General features: G+C 45.8%; 1 protein-coding gene across 4 annotated transcripts in view; it reads left to right on the top strand.

The window, feature by feature from the left end:
* MARF1 (meiosis regulator and mRNA stability factor 1) overlaps positions 1 to 20,628 on the top strand; it is a 1,350,049-nt gene that overhangs the window by 770,518 nt on the left and 558,903 nt on the right. For all 4 annotated transcript variants that reach the window (XM_069647123.1, XM_069647122.1, XM_069647120.1 and 1 more), the window contains exon 14: positions 13,170 to 13,406. In XM_069647123.1, the coding sequence (XP_069503224.1) occupies positions 13,170 to 13,406 (237 nt within the window). The remainder of the gene's footprint in view (positions 1 to 13,169; positions 13,407 to 20,628) is intronic.

The raw sequence follows: 20,628 nt of genomic DNA on the forward strand, positions 1-20,628 counted from the left end.
CGGAATGGAAAAAGGCAGAAGAAAGGCCTCTTCTACCTATGCCCCCAAGACTCTGGAACGTCCGCCCCATCAACATCTGACTCTCCCCCTCGCTTCTACAGTTAAGGAAGGAGCGCATTACTCTCCTTCAAGCAGTGGCTCCTCACCAACACCTAGGTCAATGTATTCTCCACTCTTCACCATATCTGGAACTGGGTGTTCTGGTCCCCAGTGTTTACTCACCTTGTTACTTGTACATCCATTGCTGACAATTGCCCTCCCTCTCATGCTGTTAGATCCCCGCGCCCTTGTTTCTCTGTTCCCTAAGTTTGTTCTCCCCTCCCCCACCCCACCTATGTGTTAGAACAGTTTTTCTGAAGTCCAACTAAGGGCTTCACAAAACCATACAACTGAGACAGTACAAAACTCCTCTTAGTAGAAGGCTGTACCACCTGGGTATTTTGTAGCATAGACCAAGCAGCCAGGCTTATTTTAGGAGGGAGAGAGATGGCTGTAGGAAAGTTCAAATAACCTGTACCATACACATGGTTCAAAAAGCACACCCAGAAGTATTATAAAACATAAAGGTCTGTTATAAATACAAATGGGCCAAGGTAAATCTTGGTGGGTAAGTACTTTGTCATAGTATCCTAAACACATTCTAAAAATGCAACAGCATTCTGAAGGTACACAGACCAAAGCATAGACCTTGTTCAGAATTACGTACAGTATTTCTTGGCATGTTGGACCCAATCATAAACATTTAGAATAGAGCACACCTATTCAGGGGGGGTAAACCCACGAGTTACTTTTAGATTCCTAATTTAGATTAGTAATTCAAGGGTAGTAGACGGTCAGTTATGCAGTGACACTCAGTTAAGCAATTAGATAATAAACCAACCCTCTTACCAGGATACTTTTCTGAATAGTGGAACACAAATTCATGGAACAGTATGAACTTAGAACTACATTCAGGATAACTTTGCTGTACCAGGTGAGCAAGACCTAATGTTGTAATACACTTTTTTTTTTTTATTATTGTGTACAGTTCAATCTACCTTTTCACAACATACAAAATTAATTATATAAATAAAAAAACATATGCTTAGAATATATAAACATTTAGCAAAATATCTTAATAGCACCATGGCAAAACTAAACATGTTCATATGCTAGATTTAGTGAAATTACCTTTTTAAGTGTGGTGTGAAATGGAAAATACAAATCAATTTCAGTCGCGATTTAACTCTGTTCCAGACATTGTAAAGTGCAATGTTTAAGTTCACACAGTGAGTACGTGTTTTGCCATTTCTTGTATATTTTTAAAGCCACACATGCAACGGAATTTGTCGTTAACAGGCATTCCCAGTTCAGGCCTGATAGATGCCAGCACAGTGTTGGGGAGATTTATCATTATGCTTAATCCCCTCTCCTAGTGAGACCCCAGCACTTTTTGCTGGAGTTCTGGAACTTTTTCTTTAATTCCTAAATGAGTGGAGCCTCTTTCCACTCATTCATTCTTTTAGGCTGTCTTTTTTTAACTTATCTTTGTATTTTACCTATACTGTGATTGGCACACACCACCTTCAGTGGCGTGCCAAAGGGATACCTAGTATCCCCCTTCTTTCTACTCCTACAGTCTCCTAGTTATGGTTGGTGGCAGTGGACGTGTTCTAACAACTATTGTGTATTTTTTGTACTACTATGGTCCATATCCTCGGTGGTGCACAATGAGGGCACCCAAGTACCAACTTGGGATCCTCCTTTTTTCGCCATTACTAGCGTGCTTGTTCTTTGTCAGCTTTTCTACTGTTCTGGGAGGGGGAGGCCTGTGTGTTTTTTACCTTTGGCGAGAACCCTTGGGTATCCCTGCCTAGGCTCCAGAGTGTTTGGGCATGCAGGAAGTAGGGGAGGAGTTTTCCACCCCCTCTCCTTTGTCTGCCACAGTGCCTGAATAGGTCCAGCTACCACAGCGGGTCTGCCTGTACTGATTGGATAGCCAAATGCCCCTTTCTGTAAAATGCTGATAGATTGCAGGGGAGTGTGGACTTGAACTGTATAAAAGGTGAGGCTTCTGGAGCGAAAAGCAAGTCGACCACTGGAAGCTGAAGTAACCGAAGATGATGACCAGAGATGCCTGCAGATCCTTTGCAACACTGTGAAGCAATCATTGCTGTCCTGACCCGGTTTAATGTGCGACAGAGGAGCTCTGAAGAGGACTCTTCCTTCCCTTTTGCTGGTGGGAATGACCAGTCCCAAGACAAACTTTGAAACAAGCCATCTCCCGAGGGCCTAGGAGTTTACAGAGCTGCGGAACCCCAATAGCAGGAGACCTGCTGCCCATTTCGAGTGAATTGTTGTGGAAAGGCCGAATCCGTCCAAATCTTTGCTGAACACAAGGACACTCGGGAGATCCGATCAAACTCACCCAGACCCCTTCATCCGAGAGTGGGGACTGCAGGAAGCAAAGAAGATTGACCAGGCGATCTGAGTCCTATGTTGGTGCTGCAGAAAAGGCGTCAAAACCGCAGAGTGAGCCAAGAAGTTGCTGAACGTCATGCCACAGGTCCTCCCTCGAGACTGCTGCTAAGAGATCCTGTCCATTGTCCTGTCTTCAGTCATCGGACCAAGGAATCTGGAGGTCTAGTCCAATGCTACAACATCGCGCAGCATCCAGCACTAACATTTTATTCTAAACTAAGATACTGTGGGGGGAAAAAGGTATTGCTTCCCTGATTCCAAGACGTCGCTCCAGAGCGTTGGAGTGCACGTAGAGGTGTCCAAGGCAACCCCCTCTTATCTCGGACCCAAGCCACTGCTTGTGTCCCTTCCTTTAAGGTCTCCCTTTTTAATTAGCTGCTTCAGTAACTCTAGAGACTGGAAGGAATCCACAGGAACTCCTCACCATTCGCCGTTTGTCAAGACTTCAACCTCTCTCTGAACTGCCTTTTAGCCAGGGTTGCGTTTTGGGATTTAAAGGTCTTACTATGTGAAGAAACCCTCTCTAGAACCCTGAGCCAATCTCATTTTACACTAACCATTTTCCTCCCTTTTAAGTGACTTTACTATGTGTTTGCAGAGTAAATGCATTACTGTATAAACTGTTGAAAACCACAAGTGCGCAATAACTCATAATACGATAACATTGTCTTTTCCATTTCTAACGTTGCTACAAATGTAACAGCGAAAACAATCAAAAGTGAAAATGCCCTTGAAAGTGTTATCAATTATTCCTACACAACCTAAGTAGCCTGGTACACATGGTTTCGCTTTTGAATCTCCGCATAGGTTTTTTAAATTTTTCTAGGTGGATGGAATTTGACAGCCAATCCCACTTTTCCAAGTAATTGACCATCTTTGTAAGCAATGGTCTTTTTCCCAATCTGGGATCCATTCGAATTTCCCAAAGGTTATATTCACGAGCTATGTTAAATTATCGTATTCCTCAGTATGATGGGATTCACCCCATAATTTTAGTAGAGGGCATATTGGTTTAGTTTTATATTTAATGGGTAATAAACACCTTCTTTTAATTACCTGTGCTGGCAATGCGATTAGCCCATCTCTACCGTTATCAATTCATTTGACACACTCGGGCCAAGACCAAGTATAGCTCTCCAGAATTCCAATATTTTCAGCCAAGACGTTGCACAAATATATAAAGCATCCAAGCTGCATAGCATTGTGATGCAAACGCACTGTTTATACAGAAGAAGGATCTCTTCAATGAGCTCAGCATAGTCACCTTTAGTAGTCAAAGGTAATAGCCAGGCAGTTCTAATGATAAACCTGGGCTGTCAGCTGTTTTTTTTTTTTTTTGCAGAATTTTAATTTTGTTTTTTCCATGGTTTGTAAGTAAACCATTGCCATCTGCGTACTTATGCAGCTCCAGTAGAGATCTCTTGATGCCTGTGTAAGTGCGATCACAAAAAATCAGTTTACCTTGGCGATTTTTAGCATTTCGGTGGACAGTTATTCAGTTTTGCCAACTCCCAAGGCAAGTCTGTGAGGTAAATATTGTACAGCCAGGGCCCCAGTACACAGCCCTGCCTCACCCCCTTACTAGTGTAGTCAGGTTCTAAACTACTAGTTGCTTTTCAGATCAGTGGAACACAGACTAAGGTAAGAAATAACTTTACACTATTTTCGGATAGCACAAGGAGGGTGTCATGCCTACTCCCAGGCATCCAGAACAAGTCCATCAACCCCGGAAGCAGGCATCATGTTACCCAGAGAAAGCCCAGCAACCCCTGTTAGGGACCATATGGGTACAATCCTGGTGTCTATGGCGCCAGGCTCATATGGGGCATCAGTCCTGGCACCAGGCTCATATTTTAAAACTTACCTGATGCAGACCATGCTGCAAGAGATCCAAGCCCATGTGAGGCTTGGAAGTTATACTTTACTCAGGTGTGGTTGTGGAGGAATACTTACCTGGGACTACTTTGGTGCTATTTAAACCACGCCCGAAGAGCAGCACACGCTTCGCATTATTCTACATCCTGCAGCGTAACGCTCACCGTGCCTGCAGTCAGCATCCAGCATCTTGCCATGCCCGCCTCGAGTCCAGAGCGCCTAGAAAGAAGGGAAAGAAGAAGAAAGGTTAGAACAAGAACATTATTGGGTTTATTACCTGATTCCGGATTCATCGCACCTTTTGAACCAGAAACAGACTTTATTTTAAACTCGTCGCATCGCCAGCAGCAGCGCCGCGTCATAATCACTGTTCCTCGCAGCATCTCTACGATCTGGCGCTGTCTCCATCAATATGTTGCCGCAATCCAGCACCTAAGGGGGACATGAAAACAACAAGGTGAGCCGAGGGAACAAACAAGGACAATCTCTTTTCCACCAGATAATTACCTGATTTTACCGCCCGAGGTATTATTCACCAGCACGCCAAATCTTCTTACGCCGCACCTGTAAGAAAAGAGAAAGCAGCGAGTTAAAACTTGGCATCATTTAATGGGGGATAACACAGACTCTTACCTGAACGCTTTTAGCTGCCACAAGACGATCTTCTTTTGGGTCTAAGCTGCAAGATAAACAAAGGAATTGGTCAAGAGTGATTATTCAGACATTTGTGAACTCTTAAGAACTATATACTTGCGGTCCTTCGCCAGGAGGTTTGGAGCCAAGATTTGTCTAGAACTCTTCCAATATCCTCAAGCCAGTTAAGTAACTGGCCATCAACGCGCCCCTGTGTTCCTCGCAGGATGGAGAGCTCATCATTCAAAACTATAAGGTGAGGTTTGTGAACGGGAATATCAGAGGTGATAAATGGGGACGCAGGGAGGGGCTATTACTCAAATCCACGGGTGTCTAATTCCTTTTCTCTGCCTTTAGGAGACTACTTCTATGGGTCAAGCAGACAAAGCTAGGTGGGCCAGTCCAGTCGGTCATCTCTGCACTACGCATCACGTTGGTGGAGACCGTGGCTGTCCAGTTCCGCTAGACACCCCTGTGGGAACCAGGTGAGCGTAACAGAGGGTGACCAAGGTTGGTAAAACCCACAGTACGCTTATTAAGAATGGCACAAAGCTATTCAAGGTTGGTAAAGCCCAAGGCAGACTTATTCTAGACAGGTTATACAGCAGGTTAGGGGAAGCAAGACCCAGTTGGGGAATTTCTACACTTATTTTCTGAAAGAAATAGTTGGGTGAAGCCAACAACATTACTTTTGGGAAGAGGGGGGACCCAATTCACAGGGGAGTAAAATAACCTTATACATACTTTTCAGAATGGCAAAAAGATAGTAAGAACTTTTGTAATTGCACATATTTCAGAGGGACAATTACCAACCAACTCTTTCACAAGTAAGTGACTTTTAAACACATTTCTTAGGCAAAAGGCCCAAACTTTATGAGTCTTTCCCTATTCTTGGAGCCCGAGTGTTCTCAGTGGAAGGAGGGGCTCACTAGTGTTCTAGTGTCCAACAGAGAGGTCAGGATAGGTATAGATGTAGGAAAAGTCAGAGTTCCTGAGGACACCTCTTCAAAACAAGTAGTTCACTTTTGAATTAGTTAGGATCCAGAGACTTCAGTGGAGGCACCCTAGAGGGATTTCAGCCTTGGGCCTGGGCGAATTGGATGAGAGGACTCCCAATCACATGAATCACCCCAAAGCTTCACAGGAATCACAAAAGGCTTGAGTTAAGTAATACTCCTGCCAACACAGTACCTCGGCACAGAAGAGTTTGCTGCTGGACATCGTCAGGATCTGCAGCCAAAACCCCAGTCGATGAAGTCCTTGTTGTGACGACTGGAAGGGAATTAGGAGCAAGGATCAACGTTGAAGGCCCTCAGCAAGAGTTTCTTCACAGCTGGTTGCAGCTCTGTAGTTTTGGCGCCCTTTTCAGGAGCAGACAGTTGCCGGTCAGATACTCGTTGCTAATCTGGTACATTACTTTGGCGAGGGGACTTCAAGGACTCTCTCTCAGGAGGTCCAGTAGGATGCCCCCAAAGCTTCAGCAAGATTTGGAATTTGGAAGACTGTGCACCAAACAATGGCTCAAGTTCCCAGAGTATTGGTGTATTGCAGCCCGGCAAAGTCGCAGCACGTCATTTGATGGCTCATAATCCAGATCTTCTTGAGACTAGTGGATCTCACCAGCCTCAGTGTAGGAGCCTTTGTGTTGGGGTCCCCCAGGTTGATTGGAAGGAAGGGTTACAGCAGGCTCCGATTACACAGCAGGATCTCCGGTCGCTGGAAATTGCTACGGCCGTCCTCTCATCTTCCGTTTCAGCTTCAGTGGTCGACTTCCTCTTCAGCTTCTAGGATCGGACCTTTGTACAGGAACCTACCCAATCAAACAGGCGTGCAACATTCAAACCCGAGGGGGGCGGCATTCCTTTCAGGACAGCCAACCTGCCAGTTGGAACTGGATCCCAAGAGGAATGCTGGAAGACAAAGGGCTACAGACATTTAGACTTCTTCCTTGCTTCCTGACGTCTCACTCTCTGGAGCCTGGGCGGGTTTACCCAAGGTCTCAGGCCGAAGACAAAACCTGCACAAAGGAATTTCCAGCCATGGAGAGTAGGGGAAGGACCAAGAAAGGAGCAGCAACGCATACATTGTGAAAAACAGACTGGGGCCATTTTCGGCAAATGGATGCCCTTACTGCAGCTGTAGAAACAACCTGCGAGTAAGGTGCAACCAATTAGTAAAAAGGTTCACTGCCACCAGCCATTTAGGGTAAGCTTGTCTCTAAAACGTTGCAGGCATAGGATACACTGCATCTCCCTAGCGCTCCACATAAGGTGGGGTGTGCTAGTCTCAACAAAATGAAGTATAGAGAGAACATCTTTTCTATCCTTGGGAACAGTAATTCTCACAAGTTATGCCAGAGAAAATGTAAAAAGGAGGCCAAAGAGCAACCCAGCAAAAATGAGATGTATATGCCCAAAAATTGTCAGAGTATCAAATCAAAAAGACCATATGGAGAGTCTTAAAAATGGCACCCATAAAAAGAGTAAAAGAAAGGGTGATTGTGGAAAAAGGTTCCCACTCACTGAGGTATAAGGAAAAATAACCCACCAGTCCAGCAAAATGTTCTAGGGGTCTCACGGGAGCGGGATTTAGCACTAAAATGAAAATCTTACCTAATACTTTGACCGCAAGCTTTCTGAAACTAGGTCTATAAATACCGTAATAATTGTCTGGAAGTTGGAGCCCTATTTGCCTGCGTGGGAGGTGCTATGCAGAGATGTGGCCAGACATCTACCTCAGCTGCTATTTTTTAAATTATGTGCTTTGTCGAGGGCTCCGGTTATGCTCACTGGTGGTCGACATACATACATTTTTAAACCAACGACCGAATGAACATAGTACTGTTGTTCATACAATAAGTAACTTTCAAATGGGTTGTGTTCTCCCAGGTATTCCTCATCTTTATTCATATCTTGCCAGCTTTGCTTCTTCAGAAAAAGAATTCTCAGCAGAGGGCGCTGTAGCCTATGCTGTGGCGCCATGTCCCTCAAGAGCTTCAGTCGAAGTCGGTGGTCAGTGAGAATGTCGAATCCAATAATGTCGAAAAAAAATGTCGGAAAAAATAATGTAGAAAAGCAATGTCGAATTTTTTCTACATTTTTTTGAATTTTTAGAAAAAAATAAATAATTAAAATGTGTTGAATATGAGGGGTGAGAGGGTGGTGGGGGGGTGTTTGGTGAGAGGGATTGGGGGACCCCCCCTAGTAAATATTTTCCTTGTTTATTTATTGAATAAATATATATGGGTGTTGGGTGAGGGGGGTTGGGGGGACTCTTCTTGTTTATGTATTTATTGATGGTGCTAAATGAAATTTTTTTTGACATTTTTTTCGGATTTAGGATTTCGACATTATTGTTCGACATTTTCTTTTCGACATTATCACTATGAACCGTCAAAGTCATAGCTTGTGCCATGCCAGAAAGGCTCATCTGCTCAGCGGCTACTTGGTCATCTATTCATACATATGTCGGGCAATACTGCTTGGACTTCCCCTCCACTCAAGGAGGTCTCTTTGCTAAGGCAGTCCTCCATTCCATTCATGATTAGATTAATTAGTATTCCCTCCTCCAAATTGTCACTGCCTTGGGAATCTATCAAGGATGAGGAATGTGTGGTAGCAGGCCTGCAGATAAGGTGCATACTAGGTCTTTTTACGCTTGAAAATCTTGTAAATACGACAGCTTTATTAATTTCCTGTGTTCATTTACACACAAGTTTAGGGCAGTGCAAAGGTCAGGTTACTTGATGAGCCAGAACGCTTGTTTTGATTTTTATCTACATGGATGCAAGCCATGGATAAAAGCCTCTGAAACAGCATGTATTTCTCTGAAGCCTTTCAAAAAGAAACTGAACACTGTGATTAAAGGAATTGTTTATTTCCATTCAGCTTCTGCTGTGTTAATGCTCATGGATCAAACGGAAGCAATGTGCATATTTATTTTCCTAGCATTTTAGGATTGTATAATTAATAAGATGAAAAACTAAGTTGCATTTGAGAATTAACATTTTCTAACAAATTGTGCTTCTTTTCCATTGAAAGCAAACCAGTATTGCACAATTGTACTTTTCAGAGTTCCCGTGCTGTGTGCATAATCCTGCAGAGGCAGATCATGTTTACATTAATAATTTAATTTACACTCTAATCATAAAAAGTGTGTAAAATTATGATTATGCACAGTCTAGTTTACTTCCAGTCAAACTTGCTGTCAATTGGTTACATTACTATAAATGGTCAGTGGCAGCAGAGTCTTTGCTCAAGGGTGAGTGATTGTCATTACACCAATCACAGGTGTTCAAGCCTCTCAAATCTTCAAGACTACAATTAAAACATCTAAAACCTGACTCTCCAGGAAGTGCAAGCGCTGTTCAAAAACAAACAAATGAGTTACATTTATAATTGAAATAGAAACTCAGCAAAACCTGTCCCTGTGATAATCCAGTTAGGTATTTAACTTTATTTAGCGCTTCATACATGGTTGGTCCAACATCTATGCACTGTGATTATTATACCTCAGTCGATACTCAGTTAACCGACCTCTGAAGGATGTTAGCCAATAAGAGAACTCAGCCGGTTGAGCACTCATTGCTGTAATCTGTGTGTGATCTGTAGGTTAAAGGTTCGAATCCTGGCAAGGCCAACTCAGGCTTTCATCCTTTTGAGGTCGATAAAGGAGAACCGACTTCGGTTTGGTGATAATTGTGAAATATGTTCTATGTACACCGCTTTGCCAAAAACGTTATATAATTAAACATTTGACCATGAGATTAGATATAGAATTTAGCATGGGGGCCTTGTGTCCCTGCACTGTTGTATCGTAACATTGGCATACCATTCGGTAGTAATAGCTCCAGGAAATGAGGACTTTCATGAAACATCAGAAGTCAATTCAGCTATCGAACCTCAAAATACACAATACAATTTATGTTTGCTTTACTATGTAATTGGCTAGTTTTTTGTGTTTTCAACAATTAAATATATACACAAGATTAAATGGCCAGACTCTGGAGAAATAATTAAAGGTGCATTCTGTCACAATGCAGAAAGCTGCTGCACTGTAATGATTTCCATACAGTTTTTGCACACGTCGGCTGGAAGTCACATAAATTTTACTCTTGCAAAAGAGAAGTCATTTTTATTCTCTTAAAATCGCATTTACTCTCAAAGTTAAAAAATAGTGAGCAAAATACTTGTTAGGGAGAATTCTCTGTTCAGGCTAATTTCCCAAACCTAGTGAGTCCCCCAGCAGCTTTGCTGGATTTTTGGGGTTTGTTTTTTTCTCCTGCAAGTGAGACTCTTTTTCTCCCACTCTTAGACATGATTTGAGATATCCTTTGACTTTGTAATGTGTTTAATGGGCTATGGGGTCTTTTACTCCATAAGGTTTCATGTATTTTTGGTAAGTGTGTTACACAGCACCCTCAGTGCAGTAACACAGGGGTGTCATAGTGACCCCCAAACATAGACTCCATACCCTGGGACTGACTACTGTCTCCCAGGGCATGTAAAGTCACCATTGACTTTACTAGTCTTAAATTGGGAACAGAACCAGTACAAACCATCATATTGTGGAAGTACTGGTAGGGGTAATTAGATTGCCCCTGGTCTGTTTTTCGAGGGGGCACTGTGCAGTCCCCCCTCGGCGAGTTTCTGGCTGGTGGCAGTGGTTACCACGCAAAATATTCCATCGGAATATTTCCTATGGGATTTTCCCATTCATTTTAAACGCACCACTTTTAGGTGCAATGTTAAAGATACCGCTGGGTTATTTATTTAATATTTATTTCCCGGTTGGGTCTTTTTGTCAGGACTCAGTTTTAAAATGCCGTTTGTGTTCGCCTCTGTAACTCCAACCCAAGTCAAGCCCTTTGTTCCACTTTTTGGCGGGCTTCTCCACAGAAGCCTCCAAAAGTAGTGCCACTCTGTCTGGGTCTACAGGATGTGTGGGAGGGGGTTTTAGGCACCCTGGACTGAGTTGCCTCGGCAACTCAAGTCGCACTCTTGTGTAATTGGCCCAAGTGATGAGCTGCCCGGCTCACCACTTAGCATGTTTGAGTGACAGCTAGGACTGATGAATGGGGGTTTTCTGCATAAAAGCAGGGCTCTGGGGACTGGAACTTCAGAAATCGCCAAGGACCAAAGAATCCGAAGAGGGAGAAGCTGAGCCGACCTGCAACGACGACACCACCGGTGGAGCCCTGCTGAACCGTCTCCCCACTTCCCAACGACAGAGAAGATCTTCATCCCGGAGAGTCTTCTTCCTCTGAGCTGGTGGAGATAACCAGTTCGCCCTCTTTTTCGCCTTACTGGATCATCTTGTGGTCGAATTGCCCATGCCAAGCACCCCGGCGGCCGGATAGCCACGCTTCACCACTACCGCGAATAAAAGGGTAGTACCTTTTAACCAGGAAACTCCGCGGCTGGTTTCTTCCCTGGCAGTACGACGACCTCCAGCTTTCCTCCACGTCGAGATCTCCTCTTCCCCTGGACGAAGCACCGACTTGCACCCGCTGCCAAGAACTGCCCCCGCTGGAGCTTTCTCACCATTTCAGGTACTGAGTCCCGCATGGTCTCCCTTGCAACAGACTGTTCAAGGTGTCCCGTAAATCCTTGACTTGCTATCCTAAGGTGACTTGGGACCTACTAACTTTTTCTGACTTGATCCAACCCTTTTTGAACTCTTTGCAAAGACTCTTTAAAAGTACTATTCAACTGTGTGATCTTGGACACATTCCGCCTTGCTCTCACCAAGAGTGGGCCCTGGCCTATGACTTTCTTGCTCCTCTGTAGATTCTGCCTTTTATGACTTGCTCTGGTTCTCCTAAAGTGTTGGTATTGTGTATGTTCCTAATTCTGCCTTTTTCCCTCCCTTTTTAATTAACTTATTGGAGTGCCATCTTAGGTTAAGCGCTCACCTCTGTCTGAAAATAAGTGGTGTTTTAACTAAGACTTGTTCAATAAGTGATCAGGGATTTATATATATGAATAGTGACTGTGTTTGAATTTGCTTGCCATAATAGTGTTAGTGTATTTTACAAAGTGTTTTTAAATAATTATATACTTTTATACCCAAGCTCTGGTCAGTGTTTGCTTGTGCTACTGTATTTTGGTACCTATCCTGTATACTCTATATACTGTAACTCTTCTTCAGAGAAGTCTGGCTGCTCAGCCACAGCTACCAGGTAAATCTGGGTGGTACAGACTGCTACCAATTGGGTTTACTGCCAACACCTGTAGTCTTAAGCCTTTTGCAGTGGTCCATAAGGGAACTGCACAGGTTTCTGCCGAACAATGTTCCCACCTCAAAATTTTATCTGGAGCACTGTGTGAGAGGACACAATACATTCGAAGAACAAGTTAATTACCCCAGGTAATGTTCTTTCGGCTGGATGTTCCTCTCATGTATTAATCGCCCCTCCCAGCCTACCCCGCTGTACAATTTACATGTATTAGTCTGCGTTACCTGAGAGCTTGTGGTCTCAGGTACGCCTGATTTGTTCCGCAATTGAGGAGTATGAAAAAACGGAACTGAAGCCAACGGTTACTGCACTAGCTGTGTATACTGCCGATGACGTCAACGGAAGCGCTCGAGGGACATCGAAGCCACGGCATTGAGTAAAGTGCCCTCTGCCGAGAATTTTTTACCGAAGCACCAAAGATGGAGAGATATGAATATCAAAGATGAGGAATACGTGGGAGGAACATCCAGTCGAAAGAACATTACCAGGGGTAAGTAACTTGATCTTCTTTGTTCTTGCTCTCTTACGCAGCCTATGCAAAGTTTTTAAATGGGACCCACTCCAAATTCTTTGAAAAGTAAAACAGGGGCTTCTCCTAATTGACACACTTGTTCAAATTAGTTACATTTGTGCGTCTTCACCATGATCCTGCAAAAAATTGCTAGTTTTGGTAAATGTTAGTTGCAAAAATAAGTATTCAATTTCACAGGACTGGCGAACTGAGTAATCTGCATTTAAACTAAATGGAACACCTTTTTGGGAGTGTGGAGTCGCTGCAGCTCTTAGTGAGGATATTCAGGCAGTAGTAAGTAAATCTGATAAGGCCTACTCCCTTCCTGTGCTTTCTAAGGGCGCTTTGTTTGTGCACTAGTAATGTTTTTTCCTGGAACCTCGTTTCCTGTGTCAGTGTTTACTATTGAACATTTTTAACACTGTTTAACTGGGAACGTTTTTTTTTCTTCAGATTTGGGCATAAATTGATTGTATCTGACCTGTACAAGTTAGCAGACACAATTGCAATCCGTGATCAAGGGAATGGGCGATTGGTCTGTCTTTTGCCTAGTAGTCAAGCTAGACAAAGTCCCTTGGGATCCTCCCAATCACAAGATGGTTCATCAGCAAACTGCAGTCCAGTCGTTTTTGAAGAATTGGAATATCATGAGCCCCTATGCAGACAGCATTGCACAAATAAATCAATTGGGTAAGTGTCACAAGCCATTACATGTTGCACGTTTGTTAAATTAACTTTAATGTTAAAATGTTTAAATGGTTTGGTGAGCTCGCCTTGCAATCAGTGGTCTTCAAACTCGCGGACTGGTCCCCAAGGCTGTCTGGTGAGGGGGTTGGGGGTCGGGCGGGTGGGGGGGTTCAGACTCTTTAAAAACGATTATGAGTGCTTTAAATATGAAATATAAGCACATTTTCTACTGTTTATATTTTTTATTAACAGGAGTCACTTTAATCCACAATATGTTTACTCTGGCATGGAGTGGGATTCTCGGTATGAAAAGGTTTGAGCACCACTGCTGTAAATTAAAAATCGGGGAAATCTGGCTTATAGATGGACTTTTAAACCGGACCAATGTGCTATTTTGAGAATTTCCACAGCACTCCAACTGGGTTGTCATATTTCTATCCCAATAAGATCACGAATTATTAGTCGTATCCAATCAAGGTAAACGTGAATAGTAGTAGTTAAGGCTTAGTCTCATGAGCCGAGTGGGGTCAGGGATCCGCAATGAGGCCACTCAGTGAAATGCACAATGATTGTTCTTAGACACACAAGTACAAAAATATTGTATTATAGGGTCAAAAACTGGTATTACCCAAATTGACCTTTTACAATTGACCTTTTGTCCTAATTCTAGTGGTCCTAATTGACCTTCTGCACAAATGACCTTTATATTTTAGTTATTTTATATATGTATTGGGTTGATTTTGCATTATGAATAATATAAGGCGATTGGGTGGGGGGGTTGTGTGAAATATTTTTTTAGGATTGAGTGGGGAGTTTACGGGGGGTTTCCCCGCATTTATGTCCTAATTGACCTTTTAAATTGGGTCATTTCTCCCGAGGTCAATTTTCCCAAGGTCAATTGTGAAAAGGTCAATTAGTATATATCCCAAAAACCTCTACCAACTCTAAAGTCTGATACTTACTATGAGAAATCCTCTGGAATTCTAGCTTACCTACAGTTCATGCCTTGTCTTGTTCTGCCTACAGCTGGCCCCTGTACCACCAGGGTCCCCCTTCTGTCTCTGAGAACACTCATTTCCTAGATCAGGGAAGAACTGCTGAAGTATATGGACTCGTTCAAGAAAATGTTACTAGTGTTGCAAAGTACTTACTTGCTATGTGTTGGTGCTGTAACTGTTTATTCCTGAAATAGAATAAGTTACAAGTGTTGCCTAAGTTATTGCTTACCTTTTGAATTTTGTTCCACTATTCTAGAAAGTAACATTGCTAGTATAACCATATTATTCCTCAAACAGAATAAGTGCACAAGTTTACTACCAATAGGATCTGCTTACCTTGAATTACATGCTGCTATTTTAAATGCGTTTGACATTGGCTTACTTACCATAAGTATTGTTGGTTTTTATATTGTGGTTAGGACTACTAATCGTATTTAACTTTATTAAGAATTCTCTTTGCCTGTGTGTATATATAAAATAATTATTCCAGCGCATCGGCCATCAGTCCTTTTCTCCGCTCGATCGGGACTGGATGCACTTGCATCTTCGGAAGATTTTTTTTCCTTCCAGTTCCTCCTCTCTTGCTCTAGCTTAGCGGCGGTCGCGTGATAGTCAGTCTGTGCCGTTTCACCTAGACTTTCCAAATTATTCTTCTTGTCAGCGACGCTTCGCTAGGGCGGATCCCCATCCTGTGCTTAGTGTTTGGATCCGGACCACCGGTGGGACTCATGCTTTTATTGCGACTCTCTTTGGGTCTGGGCGCTTCAACGTCGTTTGGAGCTGTGGGAGGAGGTGTTTCAACATACTCCCCAGGAGCATTTTCAAACTTTCATCGACGAGAAGAAGAAACGACCGGTGAGTTCTTTACTTTTCAGGGCACCCCGGCCGGGGGGGGCTCCTTCCCAGGATCTTCCCGGTCCGGGAGGAGCCTCAAAAGCTCTATTACCGGGGCTTGCCTTCAGGTGCCTTCTAGGCCTAATAGTTCTACCAGAGTTTTCTCAGAGGGCATCCCGTAAGGGGCCGATCGACACCGGATTGCATTCCGAGGCCCCTCCTGTGGGGGCTGTTTGTGGGCCCAGTTCTACGGAGGCGTCATGTACCGGAGCTTGCTCCGAGGTCTCCTTGGCTGGAGCTTCCCGTAAAATAACCGGGGTATGCCCTGAGACCTCGGTTGAGGTTGTTCACACCCAACGGAAGTTCGAGGCCCCTCGTGAGGAGGCTTTTACCGGACTCTGGTCCGAGGCCCGCCATTTAGAGGCTAAGGTGACCAACAGTTCTGAGAGGCCTGTTAAGATCTTGTTGGTGAGGTGTGTGTGTTCCTCATCGTTCCCGCTCTTGCAGAGACCCCAGTTCTGTTGAGGGGGCACGTAGTGAGGTTTTGGACCGTAATCTCTCCGTTACCGGCAGTGCCGAGGTCCCTCCTTTGAAGGCTAGTTTGGCTGTTACAATGTCACAGAAACATTCTAGGCCACACAGAACCGGCTCGCCCGAGGTTCCTTGTGTTAAGGCTAAAATGAAGACCCCTGACCCACCTGTGGAGACCCCTGCGTCACTTCCACACGTGTCACAGTTCTCCTCAAGTGCTGACAAAATGGCGACAGTTCCTGCCAAGACCACGGCAGCCATTTTGGATTCATCCCTTACAACTACGCCATCGAGCCTAGGTGTAAGTTGGCCGTTTTTCAGGTGAACATCGGTTTCCATGTGCACATCCGTTTCGTCCAGTTCACGACAAACGTGCGGATGCCTCTACCGCACAATCTATCGCTTCCTGCGGCATCAACATCCTTGATTTATGTACACAACCGTGGGGAAGGGCCTGCTTGGCAACCCTCTCGCTTACGCCCCTAGAGTTACTCTGCATGAAAGGCCTCCTCTGTCATGCCTACCCCCAGGCATCCGGACCAAGCCCATCAGCCCCGGGAGCAGGCATCTAGACATTTAGTAAAACCTCAGCAGCCCCGTCTAGGGGCTATCTGGGTTCAGTCCTGGCGCCTTAGGCGCCAGGCTCATAGTCATTACTTGCCTCAGGCAGACCATGCTGCAAATGACTCCAATCCAACATGAAGCCTGAAAGGGACTATTTTTTTACTCAGGTGTGGTTCTAGGGACTTCTTACCTGGGACTACTTTTGAGGCCATTTAAACCACGCCCGATCAGCAACACGCGCTTCGCGTTATTCTGCATCCAGCAGCGTAACACTCACCGTGCCTGCAGCCTGCATCCAATCTTCTGCTACGCCCGCCTCGAATCCGGAGCTCCTAAAACAAAGAGGAAAGAAAGGGACAAGGTTAGAAAACAAACTTATTTCTATTCCACACCTGATTCTGGATCCATCTTGTCTCCGGACCTGTAAAGAACATCATTTCTGCATGCGCCGCACCTCCAGCGCCGCGCCATACTCACCAGTCTTCCCAGCATCCTTCAGGTCGGCGGTGCCTCCATCATTTCTTCGCCGAACTTCGGCACCTAGGAGACAAAAGAAAACCACAAGGTGAGCCGAGGGAACCAACAAATTTAATTCTTACCACCATAGACTTACCTGATTTTCCACCGAAGGCATCCTTTTGTGACTCTCCATATTTTCACGTGCCGCATCTGTAAAGAGACAAAACACGTTTTCTTCGTGCAACATTTACCGGACAGCGCCGGGTAATACAGACTCTTACCTGAGCGCCACCAGCTGCCACAAGAGCATCTTTTCACAAGCCAACTGCAAGACAAGAAAGGAAGGAGGTAACAAGAGTGAACATCGGACATATTGAACTCTATGAACTTAATACTTACTGGTCCTCACCAGGAACCTCAGAGTCAATACTCTGCGGAACTCTCCCGAGCCTTCAAACCAGTGAAGTAACTGGAATCGACGCACCCCTGCAAATCCACGCAGGATGGAGAGCTCATCTTTCAAGAATATAAGGTGAGATTGCTGTGAGGGCATTTCGGAGGTGATTAGTTGGGGAGGACTGTGGGGGTGCCATCACTTGAATCCACAAGTGGCTAAATCCATCTCTCCACTTGCAGGAGAATATTTCTACGGGTTAAGCAGACAAGATTAGGAGGGCAGATCCAGTCAGTCATCGCTGCACTACGCATCACGTGGGTGGAGACCGCAGCTGTCCGGGTCAAACCAACGCCCCTGTGGGAGCCAAGTGAGCATAACATCCTCCTGTTGCACTTAAACCGTCGTCGGAGGACGCCTTTTTAGGCAGGTTTCAAATATTGATGCATTCCGACACCATGAAGGACTACTTTCGGGGCTTGTTAATGGAGATTTTCCCGCCTGCGCCGACGGCCCCGGCTGTGGTGCCTGTTCCTCCGCCGGCACCCCCTTACCAGCAGTGCCTCCTCCATCTCTCCCAGCCCTGCCTGCATTGTCTTCAGTGGACAAGGTTGTTGGGGTGCCGGTTGTGAATGAACCTGATCCAGACCTATCAGACAATGTACAGTGCGAGCAGGACAGTGAAGACCATCCCCGCTCTGTCAGCTTCATGACTGGGTTCTGGACATGTCTGTTAGATGTTCCAGTACCTGAGGCACCTGCTCCGCAGGAGGGTGTGCTTTCAGGGGCGTTCACCTTATCTCCTTCGGAGTGTACCGGCTTGTTCTTGCAAAAGGACGTCTTGGCCGAGGTCTGCAGAGTTTGGGAGAAGCCACACTCTGGACTGTTTGTCAACAAGTTGATTGTCGTGCGTTACAGGCTCCATTCTTCGGAAGAGGTGGCCTTAGGGTTGTCTGCCCACCTTCTCCACGGTAGTGGTGGCAGCCACTTTGCAATCCAGACCTGCGTCATCCTCCTGTACGACGGCTACGCAGGTCCTGACCAAAGAGGACAAGCTTCTTGATTGCCTTGGGAGGAAGATTTTCGCTAACTCGGCTCTGCAGCTGCATCAAGCCAATTCGGAACTGGTATTAGTGGGGGCGAATATGAAAATGTAGAAAGGTCTGTTGGAGTTCGAGGAGTTTATTCCCTCTGAAAAGTTGCAAGATTTCAAGGCGGGTTTGTCAGACGCCAGGGTCTTGGCACAGGATCTCCTGGAGGCTGCGGCTCACCGTGTTAACACTTCGACCAGGAGCCTTATGCTTGGTGTGGATACCTCTCGTCAGGCTTTGCTGCACGCCACCAAGTTCTTCAAGGAGGTGCAGGATAAGTTTTTAGACCTGCCTTTCGATGGCAAGGAGCTCTTTCACTCTACAACGACGTGGAGCTGACCAAAAACCAAGGACAGCACTCGGACCACCAAGTCCTTGTCTGTCTTGGTTAAACGTCCTTTCAGGACACAGATCATTGTCGAACCCTCGGCTCTCCTCTGGTTTCAGGTTTTTTTTTATACCGGAAATCCCGCAGGGTTGACACCCCTTTGGGAAATTCCCACCAAAGGCAGCAACGGAGCCGGTTTTTCTCCCGCTCCTCAGCCTCCTCCTGAGGGTCCGGTGGTACTGCCACCGACAAGCCAACAAAATGAGGATGTTCTCCGCTCACACGAGACCCCGGTGGTAGGACGCATTGCGTGTCATTGGGAGGCGTGGCAGACCATCACCAAGGACTGGTGGGTCTTGTCAGTCGCTCGGGTGGGCTTCCGCTTACCCCTTCCCCCTACCCCACCCATCAATCCTCCCTTCCAGCAGTCGGTGTCGTCCTCCCTCAGAGCCGAGATTCAGAAGCTTCTGGATCTCGGGGCGGTGGAACCTGTTCCTCTAGGGGAGCGAGTGGAAGGCTTCTATTCCCGGCTTTCCACAGCGCCCAAACCCAACCAGGCTGGCCTGCACACCATCCTAGACCTTTCCCAATTCAATCTCTCTCTACCCCAAGAGAAATTCAAGATGATCACGCCCTGTCAGATAAAGTCCTCCCTACAGAAGGGAGATTGGCTCAGCGTGGTGGACCTTCAGGATGCGTACATGCATATCCTGATTTGAAATCCGCATCTATGGTTTTCTGTGGGGGAGGAGTACTTCCAGTTCTGAGTGCTCCCGTTTGGCCTCAGCTCGGCACCGCATGTCTTTACGAAGATGTAGGTTATTGCAGCTTATCTTCAGCTATAGGGTATGCATGTGTATCCGTATTTGGACGGTTGGCTGCTGCACAGTCCTTGTCTGCTGAAAGCCTCGAGCAATATTCCGTCTCTCCTCCAGCTCCTGTTTCACCTTGGGCTGTCGGTGAACTGACAGAAATCTTCCATTACGGTCTCTCAGGACCTGATTTTCCTGGATTTTCGTTCGAACACGATCGACTGCAGAGTTTACCTGACCGGGGACAGAATGGCGAATCTGTTGACCACGTGTCAGATGTTTGCGCAGTCGGAGAGAAATGTCGGCTTGGTGGTTCCAGAGGCTTCTGGGCCTCGTGTGTATTGGCTCTTCCCCTTGCACGGCTCAAGATGAGGTGGATGCAAATGGCTCTTCGGAGTTCTTGGCGTCAGGCTGTGGATCCAGACTCCAAGATAATAGCGATTCTGGCTTTCATGAGTGGACCTGGTGTGGTGGTAGTCTCTCAGCAACCTGTCAGCTGGTGCGGGTTTCCAAGACCCCACTCCGATGGTGACGATCACAATGGACTCCTCCCTTCTGGGGTGGGGTGCGACATTGGATCTTCTTCAAGTCTCCGGCCTCTGGTCGCCACAAAACAAGTCCCTTCATATAAACCATCTGGAGCTTCTCGCAATTTTCCTGGCGCTCAAGGCCTTCAGGGCAGTCATTGCCAACAAAGTGGTTTGGGTCCGCACAGACAATGTGGTATCAATGTTTTATATCAACAAGCAGGGGGGCACCAAGTCTCCTCTTGTGGATCTGGCCATTCAGATTTGGGAATGGGCGGTTCAGCATGGTGTCTGGTTGGTGGCAGTGCACATCCCAGGCCAGCTGAACGTTACAGCCGACGCCCTCAGCCGACAAACAATAGTCAGCTACGAGTGGGAATTGAAGACGGAGGTCCTCTTAAAGATATTCCTGTGTTGGGGAACTCCGGAAGTGGACCTCTTCGTGACATCAGCAAACAAACTTCCTCTGTATGCCTCCAGAAACGGGCTGGTAGCTTCCTCTCTGGGAGACGCGCTCGAGATTCCATGGCACATGGGGGCCTATGCTTTCCTGCCTCTGATTCATCGGACGATTTGCAAGCTGAAGAGGACGGTAAACTGTTCTCTTCTGCTCATAGCTCCGTGGTGGCCGGCCAGATTCTGGTTCTCAGAGCTTCAACATCTGTCAGTGTGTGCACCGATCAGGCT

Source organism: Ambystoma mexicanum, chromosome 2q, assembly GCF_040938575.1.
Source record: "Ambystoma mexicanum isolate Mex_15411 chromosome 2q, UKY_AmexF1_1, whole genome shotgun sequence".
Classification (NCBI taxonomy): Eukaryota; Metazoa; Chordata; class Amphibia; order Caudata; family Ambystomatidae; genus Ambystoma; species Ambystoma mexicanum.